This window comes from Equus caballus, chromosome 8, assembly GCF_041296265.1.
Source record: "Equus caballus isolate H_3958 breed thoroughbred chromosome 8, TB-T2T, whole genome shotgun sequence".
In the NCBI taxonomy this organism is placed as follows: Eukaryota; Metazoa; Chordata; class Mammalia; order Perissodactyla; family Equidae; genus Equus; species Equus caballus.
In genome coordinates, this window is record NC_091691.1 from 76719295 (window position 1) to 76744697 (window position 25403).

The window sequence follows — 25403 nt, forward strand, 5'->3', positions numbered from 1 at the left end:
GGGAATGGGTGGATTTAGGGTTAAAGCAGGAGTTTTCAACAGCAGCACTCTTGACATTTTGGGCCAGATAATTCTTTGTCACGGGAGGCTGTCCTGTGCATTGTAGAAGCTTAGCAGCATCCTTGGCCTCTACCCACTAGATGCCAGTAGCACCCCCTCCTCAGTCATGACAACTTAACGCATCTCCAGACATTGCCACTGTATACTAGGGATATAACTGTCCCCTGTTGAGAGCCACTGGTTAAGGGTGTGCATGGAAAAGGAATGAGGACAGGACATAATTCAGATAAACCTGAAAAACTGAAGACAGGGGATGAAGTCCAAGCACAAGTTTGGTTTCCTCAGTCTGTAGCCCCGACGGCATTCAGTTAGGTTTCTCTAAATTTTCGCATAAGCTCAGTGACTTACAATAGCTACTATCCACTGTCTCAGTTTCCCCATTTTAGTGGGCTGTGTAGCAGATGTTAACGGTAACATTCCTTTCGGACCGCTGGGAAGTGCTGGTGGCGCCAGAGAAGGGCTGCCACAAGCCTTCTTCTGAGGCTTGACTTCTGGCCTTTTCTCAGCCCCACATTTTCCATTTAAAAATATGGTCCTTAAAATGAACATAAATCTTCCTTAAGGAAGCTATGTTCCCACTCAGATGTATTTGACGAAGTTAAAATACATAATGAGCACTGTCTTTATTCAAGGGAAAAAATCTAACATGATCTCATTTATTTATTTATTTTTTTATTGAGTTATTGATAGGTTACAATCTTGTGAAATTTCTATTGTACATTAATGTTTGTCAGGCATGTTGTAGGTGCACCACTTCACCCTTTGTGCCCACCCCCCACCCCACCTTTCCCCTGGTATCCACTAAACTGTTCTTAGTCTTTATTCTTTTTGTTGCGATTGTGAATGGTATTGTGTTCTTGAGTTCTTTTTCTGTTAGTTCGTTATTAGACTATAGAAATGCTACTGATTTATGCAAATTGATTTTATACCCTGCAACTTTGCTGTAGTTGTTGATTACTTCTAACAGCTTTCCAATGGATTCTTTGGGGTTTTCTATATATAAGATCATGTCGTCTGCAAACAGCAAGAGTTTCACTTCTTCCCTCCCTATTTGGATTCCTTTTATTCCTTTTTCTTGCCTGATCGCTCTGGCCAGGACCTCCAGTACTATGTTAAATAAGAGTGGTGATAGAGGGCATCCTTGTCTCGTTCCTGTTTTCAGGGGGATGGGGTTCAGTTTTTGCCCATTGAGTATGATGTTGGCTATGGGTTTGTTGTATATGGCCTTTATTATGTTGAGGTAGTTTCCTTCTATGCCCATTTTGTTCAGAGTTTTTATCATAAATGGCTGTTGGATCTTGTCAAATGCCTTCTCTGCATCTATTGAGATGATCATGTGGTTTTTATTCCTCAGTTTGTTGATGTGGTGTATCACGTTGATTGATTTGCGGATGTTGAACCATCCCTGTGTCCATGGTATGAATCCCACCTGACCCTGATGTATGATTCTTTTGATGAATTGCTGAATTCTGGTTGCCAAAATTTTGTTTAGAATTTTTGCATCTATGTTTATCAGTGATATTGGCCTGTAGTTCTCTTTTTTCGTGGTGTCCTTGTCAGGTTTTGGTATCAGCGTGATGTTGGCCTCATAGAATGTGTTAGGAAGTGTTCCATCTTCCCTAATTTTTTGGAATAGCTTGAAAAGGATAGGTGTTAAATCCTCTCTGAAAGTTTGGTAGAATTCCCCAGGAAAGCCATCTGGTCCTGGGGTTTTATTCTTTGGGATGTTTTTGATTGCTGTTTCAATCTCTTTCCTTGTGATTGGTCTGTTCAAATTGTCTGCCTCGTCTTGAATGAGCTTTGGGAGATTGTAGGAGTCCCAGAATTTATCCATTTCCTCTAGGTTATCCATTCTGTTGGCATATAGTTTTTTGTAGTATTCTCTTATAATCTGTTGTATTTCTGCAGAGTCTGTTGTTATTTCTCCTTGCTCATTTCTGATTTTGTTTATTTGAGCTTTCTCCCTTTTTTTCTTTGTAAGTCTGGCTAGTGGTTTGTCAATTTTATTTATCTTCTCAAAAGACCAGCTCTTTGTCTCATTGATCCTTTCTACTGCCTTTTCCTTTCAATAGTATTTATTTCTGCTCTGATTTTTATTATTTCTCTCCTTCTGCTGACTTTGGCCTTCATTTGTTCTTTTTTCTCTAGTTCAGTTAGGTGTGCTTTAAGGTTGCTTATTTGGGATTTTTCTTGTTTGTTAAGATGTGCCTGTATTGTGATGAATTTTCCTCTTAATACAGCTTTTGCTGTATCCCATATGAGTTGGTATGGCATGCTATCATTTTCATTTTTTTCCAGGTATTTTTTTATTTCTTCTTTAATTTCTTCAATGATCCATTGCTTGTTCAGTAGTGTGTTGTTTAGTCTCCACATCTTTGTGCCTTTCTCAGCTTTTTTCTTGTAATTAATTTCTAGCCTTATAGCACTATGATCTGAGAAGATGCTTGTTATTATTTCAATTTTTTAAAATTTGTAGAGGCTTGCCTTGTTTCCCAACATATGGTCTATCCTAGAGAATGTTCCATGTGCACTTGAGAAGAATGTGTATTCAGCTCTTTCAGGGTGGAGTGATCTATATATGTCTATTAAGTCCAATTGTTTTAGTTTTTCATTTAGCTCCACTATTTCCTTGTTGATTTTCTGTCTGGATGATCTGTCCATTGATGTGAGTGGGGTGTTGAGGTCCCCTACTACTATTGTGTTGTTTTTAACATCTTCCTTTAGGTCTGTTAATAGTTGCTTTATGAATCTTGGTGCTCCTGTGTTGGGTGCACAGATATTTATAAGCGTTATTTCTTCTTGATGAAGTGTCCCTTTGATCATTATATATTGTCCCTCTGTGTCTCTCTTTACCTGTCTTATTTTGAAATCCACTTGGTCTGATATGAGAATTGCAACACCTGCCTTTTTTTCCTTGCTATTTGCTTGAAGTATTGTCCTCCACCCCTTCACCCTGAGTCTGTGTTTGTCCTTGGGGCTGAGGTGTGTTTCCTGGAGGCAACAAAATTGTTGGATCGTGTTCTTTAATCCATTTTGCCACTCTGTGTCTTTTTATTGGAGAGTTCAATCCGTTCACATTGAGAGTGATTATTGATGTGGACTTAATGCTGTTAATCTGTCGCTCATTATCTTGTTTTCCTGTTTCTTTTCCTGTGTGCTTTAGACTACCCATTTAATACTGCAATTTCGTATGCTGGGTTTCTTAGATTTTTCCTTATTTATGATTTGTGACTCTGTTCTGTACTTTATTTTAGTGTCTACCTTGAAGTTTGTATTTAGAATCTCGTGTATAATATAGTCTATTCTCTGGTGGTCTCTTACCTACTCGACCAATACTGATTTAGACCCTTTGCTCTTCCCCTCCTAAATAATTATTTTCATTTTTTATTCCAACTCATCTTATTAATCTGTAGTTAGAATGCTAAGATCGTCCTTGTTTTGGTAGTTTCCTTACCTTTACCCTAATGCTATAATTGAATATTTGCTATCCTGTTCTGGTTCTATCCATCGGTCTCCATAGTCTGTGGATTGTGTCCCCTTTCTCCCTTTTTTCTTTTTTCAAGTATGAGAGCCTTCTTGAGGATTTCTTGTAATGGAGGGTTTTTAGTTACAAATTCCCTTAACTTTTGTTTGTCTGGAAAAGATTTAATTTCTCCCTCATATCTGAAGGAAATTCTTGCTGGATAGAGTATTCTTGGCTGAAGGTTTTTATCCTTTAAAGCTTTGAATGTATCACTCCATTCTCTCCTAGCTTGTAGGGTTTCTGTAGAGAAATCCACTGACAGTCTGATAGAGGCTCCTTTATAGGTTATTCTCTTTTTTTTTCCTTACTTCCCTGAGTATTCTCTCCTTATCATTCCTATTTGCCAACTTGACTACTATGTGCCTTGGGGTAGGTCTTTTTACATTGACAAATCTAGGAGATCTAAAACCCTCCTCTACACACATTTCTCCGTTGATCCCTAGATTTGGGAAGTTCTCTTCAATAATTTCGTTAACCATACTTTCTGCTCCATTTTCCTTTTCCATATTCTTGGGAATTCCTATGATCCTTATGTTCTTACTCCTCATTGAATCCATTATCTCTCGGAGATTTTCCTCATTTTTTTAAATTCTTAGTTCTCTTTCTTCCTCTGTCTGGCGCCATTCAGCCTGTCTGTCCTCGATTATGCTGATTTGCTCCTCTAGGTTGTCTACACGGGCATTCAGGGAATCCGTATTCTGTTTTATCTGGTCCATTGTGCTTTTCATCTCAAGTAATTCTGTTTGATTCTTCTTTATGATTTCGATCTCTTTTGTGAAGTAACTCCAGAACTCGGCTTGTTTCTCTATCTTTCTCTCTACCTCATTGAGTTTTTTGATTATAGCTGCTCTGAATTCATTATTACTTAGTTTACCTAATTCCAAGTCCTCAGGACTTACTTCTGTGTTTTTATTGTTTTCCTTCTGGTCTGGGGCTTTTATAAATTGCTGGATGGTAGAGGAGCGGTTTTTTCTCATGGTGGTAGAATTCAGTTGCAGTTACAGCCTGTCGCCACTAGATGGGGGTCGAGAGTGGCATGTTATGAGCTCTCCGCCTTGGGGCAAGATGGCTGCGCCCACTGGCTTCGCTGGGGGGGAGGGGCTGTTACTCACATGCGCCAGTCTGGGTTCAGATCGGTTCTGTTCTCTGGTCTCCCAAAGCCCTTGATTTACAGGGTCCCCGTGGACGGAAGCTTTCCCCCCATCAGCGGGTCTCCACTGAATCAGCGGCAGGAGTCCTGGATGATCCCCCGGTGGCGCGGCCCCTCCCCCGCTCCTTCCCGACCCGCGCTGCAGCGATCTTCTAGGGGAGGGAGCGATGTTCTCTCCTACCGTTCCAGCACCTCCGAAGGTGTAAGCAAGGTTTATGATCTCCGGCTTCTTGGTATTGTAGGTCTCTAACGAGCTGGCATTATGTTTATTCTCTGAAATTCAGTTCTTCCAATCTTTTGTTGTATTTTGGAGGGGAGAGAATCCTGGGTCAGCTCACCCCGCCATTTTGCTCCGCCCCCTTCTCTGGCTCCTGATCTCATTTATTAATATCAAGGCTAAGTCCAGTAATTTTGCTCCTTGGACATTTATCTCAGAATGAGTTATGCACATCACTCAACATACAAATTAAACTGATTTTCAAAGCATTAAAAAAAAATAGAACTCAACAACAACAACATAAACAACTTAATTTAAAAAATGGGAAATGGACTTAAAATAGATATTTTAAGGTCAAAAAGATACAAATGGCCAGTAAGTGCAGGAAAAGATGCTCTATATCACTAACAATTAGGGAAATGCAACTCAAACCACAATGAAGTGTCACCCCACACCTAAAAGGATGGCTACTATAAAAAACAAACAGAAAACAGCAAGTATTGGCAAGGATGTGGAAAAATTAAAATCCTTGTGCACTGTTGGTGGGAGTGTAAAATGGTGCAGCTGCTATGGAAAACAGTGTGGCAATTCCTTGAAATATTAAAAATAAAATTACCATATGCTCCAGCAATTCCACTTTTGGATATGAACCCAAAAGAGCTGAAAGCAAGGCCATGAACAGATATGCATACACCCATTTTTAGCAGCCTTATTCACCATAGCCAAGAGGTGGAAGCAACCCAAATATCCATTGATGGATGAAAGGATAGACAAAATGTGGTATATACACATACAATGGAATATTATTAAGCCTCAAAAAAGAAGGAAATTCTGACACATGCCACAACATGGATGTCCATAATGCTTAAGGACATTATGCAAAGTGAAATAAGCAAGTCACAAAAGGACAAATCCTGTATGATTCCACTTATATGAGGTTCCTAGAGTAGTCAAATTCACAGAGACGGAAAGTAGAATGGTAATTATCAGGGGCTGGGAGAAGGGAAGAATGGGGGAGTTGTTGTTTAATGGGTACAGACTTTCAGTTTTGCAAGATGAAAAGAGTTCTGGAGACGGATGGTGGTGACGGTTGCGCAACAATGTGAATGTATTTAATGCCACTGAATTGTACACTTAAAAATGGTGAAGATGTTAAATTTTATGTGTATTTTACCTCAATTAAAGATGTTTAAAAAATACAAGAAATGACAGGAAAAGATCAGCTGAAGTTAAGGCAGTATTTATTCAATTTCCTTGCAATCATTATCTAAGGCATAAGTGGTGGTTATTTGGCAAGGATACGATTCCTTTTAAGGCGTTCTATAGCTGGATTTTAGTTCAGAAATACATCATATTTGGTGCAAATTCGAGAGAACCTATTGTGGTATGGGCTCTTATTCATGATAAATGCATCTTTGCCCCGCCATCCCTAGATCAAACTCAGTCACTTTCAGTGGCGGAGTATGGCTGGTTTTGCAGCTGCTCTGAAGGTCACCTGTTTTACTGTGGCCTGGCCAAGTAAAGTAAGAGTGGGCCACAGCGGGCTCCGTGCTCTCCTCAGGCTGTGTTCTCAATGATGACGGCAATACCTTGGCCACCTCCAATGCAAGCAGATCCAACAGCATATTTTCCACCTCGACGCCTAAGAAAGAAAGCAGTAGCTAAAATCTACTTGAATAAAGAATTAACAGAATTAATTAGACATCATTAAATAGAAATAATAATGATCACATTTGCATTATGCATTCTTATTCAGCTCATTGTCTCAATCTTTTCCCCAAACCTGAATATTGGTATATAGTCACGATAGGAGAAAGAATTTGGAAAGCTAGCTATTTTTATTTTAAAAAAAAGCAGTAACACAGAAAGGAGAGGCTGAAACCAACATACAAGCTAAGGTGTGCTGTAAGAAAGGAGTGAGGACAGAAGGTAACTGGTATAGACAGGAGCTTGAGGAAGGGGGAGTAAACATTCAGTCCCTCTGATTTATATGGTTTTATATTTTTATGGCACCTTAGAATAAGTGTAATTAGTGAAGTTTGTCCACGTGAAAGGGTAGATAATTTAGAAACATTTCATGTCCCTTTCATGAAAATTAGACTCCTTTGGTGTAGTACCATCTGTTCTCATTCCTCAGTCCTGATAGAATGACCTTGAGAAAACCACCCAGGAATTATTTCTGTGCATGTCAATCACGCATTTCAACTGAATGAATCATTATGTGAAATAAGAATCCCATTTACTTTAACCTAACAGGGAGCATGACTTTTTGGCCTGACATATTTGGTTTGTTTGCAATTTTCCTAACAGAGCAAAATGGTCCAAAATACACAGTACCATAAGGAGGAGCTCTTCTCTCAAAACTGAGAAGTATCAAACACACAAAAGGCTCCTCCTACAACCCTGGAAACAGTGAAGGAAAAACAGCCCAGACTCATGGCCAGTTTGCTTAGGTTTCTTAAATGACAGCATCTAGATGAGAACCCTCTCAGTTTTTTGTTTCCTTAAGTAATTTTATCTTACTCCTCCAACTGGCACTAGAGTGCAAGTGCCACGAGAACCAGGCCATCATTATTTGCTTACTGCTGTGCACCAGCACCAGGGATGGGCCAGACGCAGGCTAGCCCTTGGTGAACATGTGCTGAGCGGCTACACTGAGCATGCAGCAAATGTGAGAAAGAGCTTGCAATCCAAGAGCAGAGCTGCTAACCAGTCAACTAAGTCATCTATAAGGCCAGCTGAAAAGGGGTGCCCAAATAACTTATTCCTCGTGAGAAGCAGTGCAGGGGGATCTGAGGAAGAATGAAGAATGTTGAATTGTACTGGGGAAACCTAAACCCATGCATTTCTACAAAAGACAGCAAATCTGAAATGCAGCAATTTCTAGCAAGCACCTTAATTCATGAACCAGGTGTGCGGTAATTCTTGATCCAGATCCTCCCAATGGGTGACCCAAAGCGATGGCTCCTCCATTCACATTGGCTTTACTTGGGTCAAGATTCAAACTCTTCTCAACTGCCAAGTACTGGGGAGCAAAAGCTTCATTCACCTTAAAAACAATCGAAACACTAATTAAAAAATCCTTATTCACAAAACGATTTTTAACTGAGAATTGTCTAGTTCTATTGATAGCTAATTTTGCTGTTTTTTTTCCTATTTAAATTACCTTGAAAGGTTATTTTAATTTATTTTCAATCGTTCTTTGTAAAGATACCAGGTTTGAAAATGGGTTTATTTACTAAATAATACTTTAAGTGTAGCCCTCAGAGAAAAGAAATCCTCAGTAATATTATAAATGGATACCTACTAGAGGCAGTGGGATACTGTAGAAAACCCATAGGTTCTGGAGCTAGATGGACAGTTCAGATCTTAGCTGTATGCATGTTCTTTAAACTCTCTCGACAATAAAGGTTCCTTAACAGTAAAACGTGCTGTCAAAGTTAAATGAAATCATGGGTATTAAGTGTCTTGTGTATTACCTGACACATGGCAAGTACTCAAGAAATGGTTGCTATTATTATTATTATTACCCAGTGCTACCAGCCATACTTCCAAGAAGAGACTGATAGACAATGAAGAAATGTGGCAGAAGTGAAAAGTATCAGATTGTTGTATTATACTTGACAAGGCTGGCTATGAGAATTACCTTCCCTCAAGTTTATAGCGCTATATTTTCATAGGATCTTAGCTGGGGAATTTTATAGAAAAGAAACAGATTTTAAGAAGGGTAACTTTTACAGAGTTGGGATCAAAATGCAGTCTTGTGCTACTATGTTTGTGCTCTCCCAAGATGCTGCCTTATTTGTCCTTAGATCCGACATTATTTTTCTACTTTATATAGTCATGCTCAAGGAGGTACTAAGAGACCTAGAATATGTTGTGAAATGAGGCTTCTGAACCTAGGAAAAACCACCGCATGATCATCAAACACCCCAAAGACAATCACATCAGGGTGTTGAGAGCTATGTCCTTGTGTATTTATACATCTGTAAATGATTATAAACAGCTCTGTAGAGCTGATATATTTCAACGGAGTTTAAAGTGTGAAATCTAAAGTCAGAAATTTAGTGGTCCTATTTGCTAATACAAATATGGTAATTAAGTAGCCCTCCTAAGGCTCTGAACTGTTGATTGCCTAAGAATGGAAGAAGAGATTCAAGGATAAACCATTTGTCTGACACCATGGTTTCCTGGGTGAGAGATAACCACAGAAGAAATCATGTATGTGCCTAGAGTGAAAAGGTCCCTTCTTTATCAATTAAATAGAGAGATTTTCTTTGTTATATTAGTTATTTCCCAATATCAAGCAGCATATGCTTAATTACCTAAAATTTTCAAATACTCCCCAAATGCAGAATGTATATAGTCCATCTTCAAGTATTTTCTTCTCCACCCACTCTTTTACTTAAGATATCTAAATACTTAAGATGCCTTTGTTCTAAACCAATATTAAAAAACAAAATCACTCTACCAATAAATTTAAGTGTCCAATGCCAAAAATTAGGATAGGTGTGTCCCCAAACAAGCCACAACTACGGTGTAAAAGGGTACGTTTGGGGGGTGGGGGGATGTTTAACTTGCAGGGAGGGCAAGAAACTTCCAAATTTGGCACCAGATATTGTTTTTCTATTAGGTCAATTCTTTTACTTGTATTTTTTCACTTTAATGGGTACAATAAGTTACTTACTTTTCATTTACCTTACATAATATTCAATTCAATTCAACGAGCACATTAATACTCTAAAATATAATAGAGTCTTATAAGGTCCTAAGAAGTCTCCAGGAATTTATACTTTAGTGGGAGAAATCAGGCTGCTTTAATTATTCAAATATAAATAAAGCATTTTAATCAGGTAGGGAAAAGTACCAACAAAGGCATATAATGAAAGTGATACTTATTTAGATGCACATCACTTGGAAAAGGCTTAGCGTACTAAAACAAAAAGAGCTATAAAAGACCCGACTAAAGCCATTTATGCTACAGAAGTTGGTGCTTTATTGATATTGTAACAAAGTAGAACACTTACCTCTACCAAATCCATGTCCTTAAGACTTAGCCCTGTTTTCTTCAGTGCCCCATTGATAGCAGGGACAGGACCTATAAGAACAAAAATCAATTTCATCTTGTATTTAAGTATCAAATTTCTCCTTCTTTACTAAACAGGCAAGTAAGGAGGAAATAATGTGACAGTTGTTAGTAGCCACAAATCTTGCTGCCTTGATAGCATACCATCACTGCTATCAATGTCACAATGATGTGACAATAAAGAAACAGAAAATGGGACCAAGGTGAAAAGCTGTATATGTATTCAAACTGCAGATGAGAGACTTACTTGAAAAGTTCTACTATAAATGGCTTTAAGAATTCAAAGAGCCAAAGGAGTCATATACGGAATTTTGCACTCATTTATAGATATAATACCAAATGAGAAGGCAGACTGAGTGCTGCCCTGGGATACAAATCACATGCATTTCTAGTATAGAAGTGAATGTGGCTACAGATTGAATTTTCAGGCCCATCTGGACACAAGGCAACAAACAGCAGCAGTATCTCTATACAGGCAAAGCAAGACAGGAAGCTATGAGGCCCTTTAGGGAAAAGATATCTGAGGCAAGGAGACCTTTCTAACTCCAATGGCAGGCAGAGAATTTAAATAAAACATAACCCCCACTGAAGAAATGCAAATCCACTTAATAAGACTTCTGAAACTTTAGCTCCTAGATTCCTGATGATCCCCAATAACAGTTTAATATTGCTCACAATTTTTAAGTAAATAGATTTTTTTCCCCAGAAGGTAAAAAATCTGGCTAGGTATGATTATTTACTTCTCTATCTGTTCTTAGAGAATGAAATTGCCATAACTGTCTAAAAAGAAAAATACACAGTATGTTCTGTTGAATTCAAGTAGTCCAATATTCTGTAATAAGTTTCACAAACATACCTAAGGTAAATGGGAAATCAATCTTTAAAAGAAAAGTATAACGCAATCTAAATATAATGCAATTTATTTTGTCACCTAGTTAAAACGTTCTTTGGACAACAGTCTGCTGATTGGTAGGGCCATCCAAATACTTTTCAATTTAAAGCACCAGTTTGCTGGCTACTGACTCAGTACAGAATCTAATTCCAGATTCTCTTTGTATCTCTGAGACATGAAAACGCAATGGCTAATCAATAGTAGAGCATCAGTTATCAAGCATGGTTAGGGGATGAAGTATCCTACAGGGGTCAAAGATACACAGAACTAAAAGCTGAGGGTATAAAACCATGGTACACACTTCCCGGTCCTCATAACCACCATCAGCATGACTCAATGTGTTCATGTTAACTCTAACTCATCACAGTCGGTTGTAACAATATGCTAGACCACAACTTGATTTTTAAAGGACAGTTCCCATACCACTCTGCTACTTACTGGGACTCAGAAAGGTATAGTATTCTTGTTGGGAAAAGGAGACCTTAGTTCTAGTCCTGCTCCTACCACTAAATAGCTGTGTGACCTCAGGCACCTTTTTGGGCTGTTAGCTTCTCATCAGAAGTGTTCTGAATTGGTTTGTAGCCTTTTTCTTTTCAAGTACTGGAATCCTTTCTACAAATGAAGCCCAATAATAGATAAAGCTAGAGCTGTTCCAGCTGAAGAGGTTCAAAGCTCCACCCGCCAACCCCACCATCGCCATCCCTGGGGAGTTACAGGGAGCACTGCCTTTCCATGACTGTGTCCTTTCTCAGAGCCACCACTGTTCTCTATAAGTCCCGGCTTTCCCATTTTCTCTGGGTCTGCAGCTACTCTGCAGGGCTAAGGACTGCTGTATGTTGGATAACTGCATAACTGAGGAACAACTATTCTTAGAAATTGGACTGACAAATCACTCCCCACCAGTATTCAATAATCTATTCTCCTCTGCCCATTCATCTGGTGTACTCCATGCAGTCCCCTTGTTTAATCCCATACCACAATGATAGATGAGCTTTCTAGGTGGAGGGGACATCAGACGCTATAGGACATTTGCGATGTATAGCTCTGTTCAAGCCCTGAGGGAAAAGACAACCCTTCTACAATGGCACTCATTGTACTAAAGGGCACACACCCAGGCCCTGGAATAGAAGGAAGGGAAACTATATTTTCTTTCCTCACTGACTATGTTAATGTATCAGAACCTAATAAATGAGATTAAACTGAAAAAGAACTATAAAATATCTATATCACATAAATTTGGTTGGTCATCAAAACATTCTAGGACACTGGAAAAAATCCATATTCCTAGACTCCACCCTGGACCTAGCGAAACAAAATCTTGGGGGAGGAGATGTGTGAATTCTGATGATTATTTGGGGTTGGGAACCACTGCTCTAGACACTGAAATGATAAACATCATCCATACCAATATACAGATGTTTAATTTTTCAAGCTACCTTCCATCTCTGACAAAAGCTATGTTTTGCTGATAGTGGGTGGGTGAAAGCTAATAAGCTTTTAAGAACAAAACAGAAAAAAATTGACTTTTAACAGCTGTTTACATAGCTTGCTGTTTTACTTGACATAATTGGCAGCACATGAAAGATGACAAGGTAAGGACATGCCATCTTTCTTTCTTAGGAATTCTGTACACAGATAAATCTTCTCTGAAGGGCATGGCAGCAAATACGTTAGGTAGTAACTTAGTCCGAGGTCAGCATGAGTGGTACTATTTGAGCAGGACCTGGAGGCTTACACCGAAGGATCTCTGAGAAGGCTGGTCTGCAACAGGTGATCCCCCCTTCTGTCTTGGGACCTACTTCAAAGACCAATTTAGTTAGCCAAAAAAGGCCTAACTAAGCTCATAGAAAAACCTTTGGACCTATCAAGAATCTGAATCTATATCCTAGGGCAGGCCTTTCCTTGGGGCATAAGGGTAAAGATGGGATAGATCAAAGCCTTTGGGCATCAATTTTATTTTTGTAAGTGAGCACCTATTTGGTTCCCTGTTTCCCAGAGAATGATGATGGGAGCTATGAAAATTCAGCATCATCTGTGGTTCTTAGGAGAGCATCCAGCAAAAAGCTTTTTGTTCTTGTAATTCATATTTCTTGAGCCAAGACTGTACATGTTTGTAGGGAGTTCCAAATTTTCTCTTACTAGTACTTTGCTAATTGAGATACATTGTTATAATTCTTCATTTTCCTATTAAGCCTCAGCTGAGCCAGGGGTGGTATTACTTTGACTTCCTGAGACAACACAGTGAAAAGAGCATTTGAATTAGAGAGATCTGGATTCACATGCTGGCTTCACACTTACTGGTTTAGAACTTTGCATGACAACCTCCCCAAGCCTCAATTTTCTCATTCATCAAGAAGTCTCACTTACTGGAGTTGTGGGAAGATTAAATGAGATATATTAAGGACCATGTGTAAAACACCCAGTAGGGTGTTTATTCTCCATACTGCCTACTTTACTGCATGATTTCTCCCATCTCACGTTTTCTTTTATCTTGTCAATATTGTGTAATTCTTCTCTGTTATTTTCTGTGTGTTAATTTTAAATATCTCAAATGGACAATAAGACATGGTTACTGCCCACAAGGAGCTTACATGGTCTTGGTTTTCCTATTGTGCCTAGCAGTTTTTCATAAAGATTAGTTGTTTAAATGACTAATTACCAATCTCCTTTTCTCCACAAGTGATCTTGATCTGGCTACTGTTTCAGGAGTCTGAATGCCAAAGGAGACTTATCTCCAGAACTATAACAGAACCAGCGTGTTTCACTACAAACTTACCAATACCCATGAGAGAGGGATCACATCCAGACACAAAGTATCCCACAATTCTTGCCAGCGGCGTGAAGTTATGTTTTTTAACAGCATCTTCACTAGCTATGATAACAGCTCCAGCGCCATCACACACTCCCTTGGAAACAAAAACAGAAGGTTAACTAGAGGGTAAAGGAACCCAGTTTTCGAGGTTTAAACTAAAGGAGTAGTGTTAGGTTAAGGTAACACACAGGAAGCAGTGCCATAATCTGGAATGCAACCAGCAGTACTAGTGGTACTCTTGGTGGGTTAAAGAGATTACTTTTCAGAATACAACTTCATGAAGGGAAACTAGGAAAGAGTGTGGAGGAAAAGCTTATATCCAGATGTGGGTAGATGTAAGAAATCTGATGAGTTGTATACATGAGAAACAAAAAAGTATGAAAACTGAAATAAACCAGGCAGATTCCTTCTAACATTCTGAAAAGACTAAGGAATTGGGACAGTATTATATAAGGCCTCCAGCTAAAATATTTTGTTTTGGACTATGAAAATCCAAATTAATAGAATATGAACACTACTAGCTTAAGCTAAATAACTAAGACTATGAAGAGTATCTAAAAGATTCTGCATAACGCTTTTGCATTGAACACAGCAGGAAGAGTTCAAGAAATTCTGCAGGGCTACCTACCGATGCGTTCCCAGCAGTGACGGTCCCTTCTTTCTTGAATACTGGAGGAAGTTTACTTAATTGTTCCAGGGTTGTTTGGGGCCGAGCATGCTCATCTACCTGCATTATCTGTTTTCCTTTCTTTGTCTTCACCTCAATTGGTGCCATCTCATTATTAAAGTAGCCAGCGTCATTAGCTGAAATAGTAGAAAGACTATCATAAGAATGGGGAAAAAAGAAGAGAAACAAGAAAAGAAACTAAATCAGACATACCCTTCATTTTAATTTCTGGTCTACCCTTTCCTCACAGTCTGCTGTAATAAGAGCCTTTACTACTTATATAACTTACCTTGCCTATTGGAGGATTAACTACACTGTCACGCATCCATGCAGGTGCACTCTGCATCTTTTTTAAATTGCAATTTCGATTTTTTTATTACCTTTTTTTTAATAAGGTACTGCTAGACTGTTAGCAGTGTTTGTTAGCTACGTATCTAATGGCACTGAATGGATTTAATGTCCTTTTTTAACTTCTCTGGATGAGATAAGAAGTAACTGAAAAGTTACCAAGGTGTACCTACAGTCAACAATACTGTATTGTACGCTTAAAAATTTAAGACGGTTGGGGCCTGCCTGGTGGTGCAGTGGTTAAGTTCGCATGTTCCGCTTTGGCGGCCTCGGGTTCGCCGGTTCGGATCCCGGGTGCAGATATAGCACTGCCTGGCATGCCATGCTGTCGTAGGCATCCCGTGTATAAAGCAGAGGAAGGTGGGCATGTATGTTAGTTCAGGGCCAGTATTCCTCAGCAAAAAGAGGAGGATTGGCAGCAGATGTTAGCTCAGGGCTAATCTCCCTCAAAAAAAAAAAAATTTAAGAGGGTAGATCTCATGTTAAGTGTTCCTACCACAATAAAAAAATAAAAGTTACCAAGTTGTCTATGTCACCATGTAATCTATGACTGAAATTTCATGACAGACAACCTGAAAGAAACTATATGAGCTATTACTGACACAGTTCTAAGTAAAACAGCTTACCTACTTCTACCTCCACTGACTGGAATGGACTATCTAAAGCTTCAGAAATAGGATAAGTCACGAATAATACCACCTTAATTTTGATATCACTTTCTAACAGGCTAAACATTTTCCTTATTTGGTTTTGATGATGATTCTATTACGTAAATAGGGAAGGCAAATGTTTTTTATCTCTATTGTTACAGATAAATTTGATTAATCTCTATTTCACAGATGCACAGTGAATAAATAACTTGACTGAGGTCAAATAACTTGTATGTGGCAAAACTAGAAATAGAACTGATAACTCCTGACCTCTAGAGCAATACTCTTCCACTGTAAATGTTTAATGGACAAACACAGAGGATGAGTTGGACGGCATCAGCTCTGTTCCATGCATCCCTCCTAAATGCTACGGTGGACTTTATCCTCACTATTCTAAGTATTTACCTCTAAATCGGAGTTTCCACTTGTTTATATTAGTTTAATGTTAAAAATCTTTTCCAGAGGACTATCAAATTTCTTGAACTCACCGTATTGATAAAAGAAGGGGAGTCATGTTGCTCACTTTGGACTGGTTCAACAGCAGTGTGCAACGTTACATAAGGGCACCAGAACTAGGGCCTTGGACTCATGCTAAGTCTCTGAGTCAGGTGCAGTGATGCTCAATTAGGAATGGGAGGGGGACGGCATAAAAGGATACCCAATGGGTCTTTTCCAAATATGTCATCCCCTCCTTTTGATTATGATATGCTTCACAGGGGAGGACATCCTCTCTATCCCAGTTGCCCCAGTGAGGCGTCATCTCTGATGGAGTGTATCATAACCCTCGAGAGTATTCTACTGACACCAGGACAAGTTCTGGACAAAATTCGAGTGTCCAGATAGTGCCAATTAACAATACCACTTTTTAAGCTGTATCAACGTATTTCAAAAGAGAAATTCCCAGTTAATTTTGCAGTCATTAATAGACTATCTGATCATCTAAAAACAAAGGAATGATGAAAAAATGTGATTTTCAAAAGGTACAATTTTAAACTAATATTATATGATTATTACAATCTGAAATGATAAAAATCTTTCCTATAGTTTTCTTCTCTGTAGATATTTATAACATCCAGTTTCACTGACCAGCTTTCCACCTCTGCTGTGACTGGAGGGCGTATTTGTCACAGTCTTCTCTGCTTATTTTATGTTTCACAGCAAGGTTCTCTGCAGTAATCGCCATGGTGAGTTGGACATGCGTATCTGTTAATGATGTCCACAAAGTATCTTCCAGCTATTAAAGATATTAATAAAGTGATTTGTTAAAACATATCTTTTGAAAGTAATATGCTATAATTTCTTTAAATTTAAATAATTAATAGCCCTAATATAGAGAAGTACAATTACATTTTCTGATAAGCATTTACTATTATTACTATTCATAATCGGTTCTGGGACATTTTTCAAAAGCATTCAATGCCATAATAAAACATAACATTCTCCTCTCTCTCTAAATGTGGGGCTCTAAAGAGAGCCCATGTGGTAAATGTGCAGGGTGAGAATGCAGGAAGTTGTCCTACAATCAAAATTAAACCCTCAAGATTCCATCTTGTGAGAAACCTACACTGAGTCCTTGTGCAGTGTTTCCCTGTAGCCACTGTGGTAAACCAGTTGTGAGCTCTGTAGGAAAGGGTTTATCGCTATTCTTTTTTCATCCCATGCCTTCAGTGATAGGAACAGCTGGTTCTGTCAGTTACTAAGAGGTTGAAAAGAACCTGGGACAGCCTCCTTGAGCAACAGAAAAAGTTGTTACTTATTATCACATCAGTCAGTCTCTGATAAAAGACTGTTTCTCTGACTCGTTTCTTGTAGACTGTCCCATCTGTTTCTTCTAGACTGCCTCATCACGGACATGTCTTTCCAAAGGTTTTTTCAAATATATTTGGTGTCTAAATGACTATCTCATATTTTCTAAGTCTTACTCCTTTCAATTTTCAAAAAGGCCAGGAGAGAAACTGGGTGAACAGTGTAAATCAATCATTACTACTGGGAAACACTAAAAATATAAAATGTCATTTGCCCTTTCACAAGGGAAGGACAGCATACCATCATTCTTTCTCAGTACTAGCACCTCATGTTGGAGGCCTCAAAGATGTAAGAATCAGTTTTTGTCTGACTGATTTGGGACAATATAATCTATATTCAAAGAAAATGTTTCTGTGATGGAGAAGAAATCTATTTAATGGAGATTGCTCCAGAAATAAAACTTCCATAAATCATAGGAAAGATTTAATGACTTGTTTTACCATTTATTCAGTAGAGAGATGAATTCAACCTTTGCCTGCCTTTCTAATCTGCTTCTTCCTTTCCTCTGTCTCCCAAGATGTTAATTCCACTACCAGAGGTGTGCTGAGATCAGGTCTAATTTTATGTAGGTTAAAATGTCAAAACTAACAACCAAAGCAGAGTTTTGAAATAGTTTACAAATTTCCAATCATTTCTATCCTGCCAATCCCCATTAACAAAATTGGTTTCAAATTAGTTTTCTTTTCCCCAAAATGGTGTTATTAAAAGTATTAGTATAATAACATGAAAGATAATTTTAAAAAATTTTAATGGTTCCAACCTTGAGATCTGATCCAAACCGGGTTCCAAAACGCACGTTTCTGACACAAAACGGAGCTTGGCTCATGTTTTCGGTTCCTCCACACAAGACAACTTCAGCATCTTTAACACAAATTTCCTATTTCAAAACAAATGAGCAGCAACAACAAAAAAATCCTTTTATTGTGACAGAGTATGTATTAAACAGTAAACTAATTGTAAATCTAATAAGTAATGTATCCTAGCTTACAACGTCTCAAAAGAAAATACTTTTCAAGTAATTGTAAAGCAAATGCTATGGTATCCTATTCCCTAGATACAAGGGGAAAAATACCCAACAGACTTCAATCATTTGTGCGCAAGTAACAAATTCTACCTATGTTTTGTCAAGGAATAGTAATTCTTAACTCAATACAAATCTTGAAAATCAGGAGAGATATCAATGTCTGGCATAAACGTACATATTGCCAGCAGATGATAAAGAATAAATCTCTTAAAAAGGCAAAAGTAAAATTTTATACTATTAATGAATGAATCTGAAGGAGACCACAGACTTACAAGAACTAGATTAACCGAGAGGACATAAAAAGGACCCATTTCCTTCTTCCAACTCTTTTCACTATTTGTATTTCTCAGAAAAGAAGCAAATAAAAAGCCTCTAAGAGCCCAATGTTTAAAATGACTGCTAGGAAAATCAGGATCACCATTTAAGATGTTTTGTTATAGAAATAAATTAATGTGAAAATAATTTATTCATTACAATATGTCTGTGTCTTTTATTTTGTAATAAAATGAAGACTTTGACAAATAAAATTGGATTTTATTGTATCCCTTTTCCCTGTGCTCAAGGGAACAAATGCATTTGCCCAACTACCCCTTAAAAAGGTCATACTAGTTTGTATTTCTACCAACATGAGCATTCAGTTCCTTTGTAATAAAATACATTCCTTATTATCCCCTGAATTCTCCAACTCTCTCCCTCACCCTATAGTCTTTATTCAGTGTTTCAAACTGCCTAACAGGAAACTTTTGCAGACCTTGGTTCAAATTCTGCTGTTATTACTTATTAACCTGAATGCCATTAAAAATCAGTTTCCTTGTCTATAAAATAGGAATAATAATAGTTTTTGCCTCATAGGATGATTGTAAAGACTAAGTGAGACATTTAACGTAAATCTAGCACAGTGTCTGGCATATAGGAAGCACTCAATAAAAATGACAGTCATGATCAGCTTTTTTAAAAATTATGATAAAATATGTAGAACATAAAATTTACCATTTTAACCTCTTTTAAATGTACAGTTCATTAAGTACATTCACATTGTTGTGCAACCAATCACCATCCACCTCCAGAAGTCTTTTCATCTTCCCAAACTGAAACTTGTGAAATTCTGTACCCATTAACAATAACTCTCCATTCCCCGCCCCTCCACCAGGCCCTGGTAACCACCATTCTACTTTCTGTCTCTATGAATGTGACCACTCTAGGCACCGCATGTAAGTGGAATCATACAGTATTTGTCCTTTTGTGACTGGCTTATTCCACTTAGCATAATGCCTTCAAAGTTCATTATTAGCTTTTAAGAAACTATTTCCTTCCTGTGAATAATATTCCAAGAAAAAATCAAATATTGACCTCTCCTAATAAGCATTATAAAAGGAAACCCTTCAGTGTCATATTGAAGTGGGACATTTCCTCTAATAACTTTTAACATATTTTCAGAGAATTAAATATAGCGTTGCCCATACCTGACATCCATTCACAATGGACTGGAAACCAGAGCCACAGAGCCTATTAACAGTGAGAGCTGGGGTTGCTATTGGGATTCCCACACGCAAACCAACGTGCCTTGCCACGTATATAGCATCTGAAGAACTCTAGAACAGAGGGAAAAGAAAAAGAATTTCCTCTATCAATCTAGGAATTAAGAAGAAGGACAAAATATATGGAAATGTTGGCAATCTATGAAAAATTATAAACCATACGGCTCTAAGGTACCATACAATGTATATATGTACAGCATATTTTATATAATACATGTGCTTATGATTTGAATAAAAACTATAATTTCATCAATTGATTTTTAAACATACTAAGTATGGCTAATCCTTACACTAAGTCCTCAATAGAGGATAGAAATTTATAACAATTAGAGCTGCTTAAAAATGGAATAGGTTGTCTCAAAGTAGTATGTTCCCTAACAGAGGAAGTATCTGAGGCTGTGGTTTCAACCTGGTCTGTATACTGGAATAACCAGGGAAGCTTTACTAACATACTGATGCTCAGGCCCTCACCAAACCAATTAAACCAGAAAGACTGGAGGTGGGGCATGGCCATCAGTAGTTACTTTTAAAGGCACCCAGGTAATTACAGTGTGCACCCCAGTCTGAGACCTGCTGACCTAGGGAGGAGACAGATGAACAACTGGTCAGAGGGTAAGAGGTAGGACTAGACCCTGCTACCCAAACTTGAAAATGCACACTGGGGCATCTTGTTAAATGTAGGTTATCAATCAATAGGTCTAGGACTGCCCAAGATTCTGCATTTCTAACCATTTCCCTGGTGAAGCCAATGTTGCTAGTCCAAGGATCACTCTTTGAGTAAGAAGGGATAAAATGACTTTTAAAAAAACCAATAAAAACAACAGCTTTTACTGTAGAGAGAGCTAAAGCAAATATCATAAAATGTGAAGAATTGGTCCATCAAGGTAAGAGGTCTTAGGGTGTTCACTGAATAGTTCACTATTCGTTTTACTTTCATACAGGTTTGAAATTTTTCGAAATGAAATTCAACAAATTCACCACATCTATAGGTTAGCGATTTTGAATGAAGATGGAAGTGGGAGGAGCTCAGTATAACACCAGTTAATCCATTGATTGAATGTTTCATTTGTTCACTGTGATGAAATCATCTTATTTTTATAAATTATTGTCATCAAAAACACTGTTGATCTATGGATATTCTTTTGCTGGGGTTTTCTGTTTTGGAGTCACTTTTCTTATATACTCTCTAAAGTCCCGATTAGTAAAATAGGTGTTATAAAACTAAGCAATAGTCATGGAGAGCAGAGGAGCGGGTAGGAAAGAAGAGAGAAAAGGAGTGAGAGGCGCAGGGAGGAGAGGGGAAAGGAGGAAAGAAGGAAGGAAGGAGAGAGGAAAGAGAAGGGAGGGGAGGGGAAAGGAGTGGGAAAGGATAGGGGATGGGAGCAGAGAAGTATAAGACGTCTTGACCTTACTCCTATCCAAAGATATCCAACCAGCTGATAACTAGACCTTGAGGGTCCAAGAAATCTTTCTTTTGACTCCTCAGCTTCCCGAGCCCACATCAATATGAAACATTTATCAAATGTTTGTGGACCTATCAGACCTTGCATTAAGTGCTTTGACAAGGATGATCTCATATATTCCTTACTACATACACTATATACTGTGCATTATATAAATATACCGTATACATGTATAACTGTCTTCTAGTATTATTTTTAACTTTTATTTTTATTGTGAGGACAAAGTGAGCCAACAAATGTGAAAATAGTTTTGAAAATTGGGAAGCAGCATGAGAAGATGAGGGATGATTGTAGTGCTGTTTCCACGTCTAAGTAAACACTTTACATTCCTGTTTTCTTACTAAGAACCCATCTATCAGGTTGTGAGCACCAAGGATAAGCCCCTTTAAGGCTCAATTTCACCCCCAGGATTTAATGACAATTCTTTTTACCAACACATTACTCGTGCCTTTGGGTCTCTCGTTGCTGCCAGACAACTCTGGGGGAGCTGGTGGCAGAGCCCTTCCCAGTGTCCCTTCCTGTGGGGGAAAGTCCCTATTATGTCAACTACGGAGCTGCAAACCCAAGTACAAGGAGAGGGGTGCACTGTTGGGAGCCAGGGACCTGGTCCAGAGCAAGGCAGCTGTCTGACTTGCTGTGTTGGTGAGGCACAGCCCCTCCTGCTTGTGAGGAGACAGCATTTCTCAAAGTTGAAGTCCTGCAATGCACCCCATGTAAAGGATACAATTACCTCCCTGACAACTCAGGAACATCAAGTGAAGATCTCTGAGAACTCAAAAGATCATTCAGCAAGGTAGGTAGACAGGAAAAAGAGAAAAAAAAAATCAAGCAATAGTCCCAGGTAACAGAAAGAATATTAGGCTAGGAGTTAGGAAATCTGGATTTGAATCTAGACTGTCATTCACTAGCAGTGTGAACTCTGGTTTATCTGACTCTCAAGTTCCTCATTTGGGAAGAGTCATCTGCAAACGGCTTTACAAGTGCTTCATCTGTAAATAAAAGAAGTGGAGTATCTTTGATTGAGTTGTTAAATCCTAGTCTGACTGACTGACTAAAAGTAGCTTCTGGAGATCTTTACCAATGGAATACATTCTTACCTGCATATATATTTTGAATATGGTCCTACCTGATGCATATAAACCAGATGTAACTGGCTTCTACTTTGGCCACTGTTTTCCAGAAAGTAACTGATATTTTTCCTTTTATTTTTTGTTATATCTTCTCCAAGTGCTCCCATGAAATGACTTTAAGTCCCTTTTAATACTAAGATACTAAGATTTGTGGGAAGAACTTAGTCTAGGAAGACAATGATCACTAACTAGAAGTCAGGAGATCTGCATTCTAGCCCAGGACCATCACAGACGACCTAAAGTTAAATTGCGTGAGTCTTTGAAACTTCTCTGGAGGCTTCCTAATGTGTTAAGAGAGGGCTGGAGTTCTGTAAAATCTCTAGGGTTTCTTCTGGCTCTTTAACATACCATAAATCTCACTTTGAACTTATCTTTTAAAAAGCTTCTAATTATTCCTTATTACAGAGCTATTTTCGTAAATTAGAATTTCTTAGAACAGAATACATTAGTACTCTGAACACCAAGAACTATAACACCTTTCAAAACATGCAGGACATAAATATGTATGTTCAAAATACAATTGATCCTTATTATTCATGGATACGTACTTGCAAATTCACCTACTCGCTAAAATTTATTTGTAACCCAAAATCAATACTTTTGTGGTCATTCCCAGACATGTGCAAAGTGGAGAAAAATTTTAGTTGCATGATAAGCACTTTTCCAGCTGAGGATGAACAAGGCAACACTCTGCCTTATTGTTTTAGCTGATAAATAAATGACAAGCAATAGGATATAATAGAGTATATGAGGAAGCCATTTGGGTTAAAACTAATTCTGTCTGACCTTGTTTTTCCAGAAGGGCCTGATGTGGCCTGTTGAGCATGCACTGTACATCTGCTTTAAACATTTACTATGTCTCAAAGACAAGAATGACGCCCTTAAAGACAGGGATGTGGCTTCCCCCCATATCAGCATTTCTTTAAGGATATGCATCTCTTCCTGGGAACTAAAGATTAATTAGTGACCTGCTGTGCTCACCTTGTGACCACTGACCTGCTGAACACCAACCTGTTGTGCCAGCAAAGCAATCTCGTGACTATTGTAAAAGGGACATTCCTGTCACATATGATGTATGCTCTTTGTTCCAAGATGGTATATAACCACTCTGTACACCCTGCTTCTTTGGTGCTCTTCCTTCCTTGGGGAGGAAGGCCCTGGGCTAGTCCTTAGAACTGGATCATAATAAGCTCACCCCAATTTTGATTTATAGATTGATTATGGATTATTTGCATTGACATAGCTCTCATATTATAAACAAGTGTCCTTCTTGCAGTCCATTTAGTGCCATGTTTTTCACACTTTTGTGCTTTTTGTTGATTTTGTTGTTTAAAATGGCCCCCAAGTGTAACACTGAGGTGCTGTCTACTATTTCTAAGTGCAAGAAGGCCGTGATGTGCCTCAAGGAGAAAACACATGTGTTAGATAAACTTCATTCAGCATTAGCTACAGTGCTGTTGGCAGTGAGTTTAATGTTAATGAATCAACAATACATATTACATGTCTTAATACAGAAATATACATAAAACAAGGTTTTGTATTGATCAGTTTGACAAAAATCTTGTGACCAGAGGCTTGCAGGAACCTAACCCTGTAGTTCCCCTAGGAGCAGTGGTTCAATAGTCACTAATTCGGTGTTCATGGTGACTATATAGAATATAACTATGAAGAAATAGACAACCTGAATAGACCTATAACAAGTGAAGAGATGGAATTAATTGGTAATCAAAAAAGTACCCACAAAGAAAAGCCCAGATTGGCTTCATCACTCAGTTCTACTTAAAGAAGAATCAAGACCAATTATTCACAAACTCCTAAAAACAGAAGAGGAAGGATCACTTCCCAACTCATTTTATGATGCCAGTATTATCTTGATACCAAAACCAAAGACATCACAAGAAAACCAAAGAGTAATATCTCTTATGAATATGGATGTAAGAATCCTTAACAAAATTCTAGCAAACAGAATCCAGCAATGTGTAAAAAGAATTATACACCATGACCAAGTGGGATTTATTCCAGGAATGCCAGGTTGTTTCATTACCTGAAGATCAATTAATATATCATATCATATCAATAGAATAAAAACAAAAATCATATGATCATCTCAATTGACACAGAGAAAACATCTGACAAAATTCAACATACTTCCATGATAAAAACACTCAACTAGGAGTAGAAGGGAACTTCCTCAACCTGATAAAGGGCATCTACAAAAAAACCGTATCTAACACCATACTTAATGGTGAAAGATTGAATGCTTTCCCTATAATATCAGGAACAAGATGAGGATATCCACTTTTTGTCACTTCTATTCAACACTGGAGTTTCTAGCCAGGGAAAGAAGGCAAGAAAAAGAAATAAAAGAAATCCAGATAGAAAGGGAAGAAGCAAAACTCTCTCTACTCTCGGATGACACAATGTTACATATAAAAAAAAATCCTGAGGAATCAACTAAAAAACTATTAGAAGCAATAGCTGAAACAAGGTTTCAGGTTATAAGATCAATATACAAAAATCAATTGCATTTCTATACACTTGCAATGAACAATCCAAAAATGAAATAAGAAAACAATTCTATTCACAGTAGTATCAAAAAGAATAAAATACTTAGGAATTAATTTAACAAAATAAGTGCAAAACTTATATTCTGAAAACTATAAAACACTGTTGAAAAAAATTAAGAGGATTTATACAAATGGAAAAATGTCTCATGTTCATGGATCAGAAGACTTAACATTGTTGAGATGGTAATACTCCTCCAATTGACCTACAGATTCAACACAATCCCTGTCAGAATCCTAGCTGTTTTCTTTGTAGAAACTGACAGATTCTAAAATTCATATCGAATTGCCATACAGAACAGCCAAAACAATCTTGAAGAACTAAGCAGGAGGACTCACATTTCCTGATTTAAAAACTTACTATGAAGTAAGGGTAATCAAGACAGTGTGGAACTGACATAAAAAGGATGGACACTGTAGCCGCCCCTGACGCAGGAAGGGTTAATAATCACTGGAAAAGGCTTGCCAACAAA

General features: G+C 38.0%; 1 protein-coding gene across 1 annotated transcript in view; it reads right to left on the reverse strand.

Moving 5' to 3' along the window:
- Positions 1-6175: 6175 nt before the first annotated feature.
- The window catches only part of ACAA2 (acetyl-CoA acyltransferase 2), a 30662-nt gene continuing 11434 nt past the window's right edge, over positions 6176-25403 (reverse strand). Inside the window, exons 3-10 of the mRNA NM_001309272.1 lie at positions 19699-19827; positions 17972-18088; positions 16492-16639; positions 14369-14544; positions 13705-13834; positions 9978-10048; positions 7845-7999; positions 6176-6592 (exon numbers count right to left, since the gene is read on the reverse strand). Of these exons, the coding sequence (NP_001296201.1) occupies positions 6508-6592; positions 7845-7999; positions 9978-10048; positions 13705-13834; positions 14369-14544; positions 16492-16639; positions 17972-18088; positions 19699-19827 (1011 nt within the window). The 3' untranslated portion in view covers positions 6176-6507. The remainder of the gene's footprint in view (positions 6593-7844; positions 8000-9977; positions 10049-13704; positions 13835-14368; positions 14545-16491; positions 16640-17971; positions 18089-19698; positions 19828-25403) is intronic.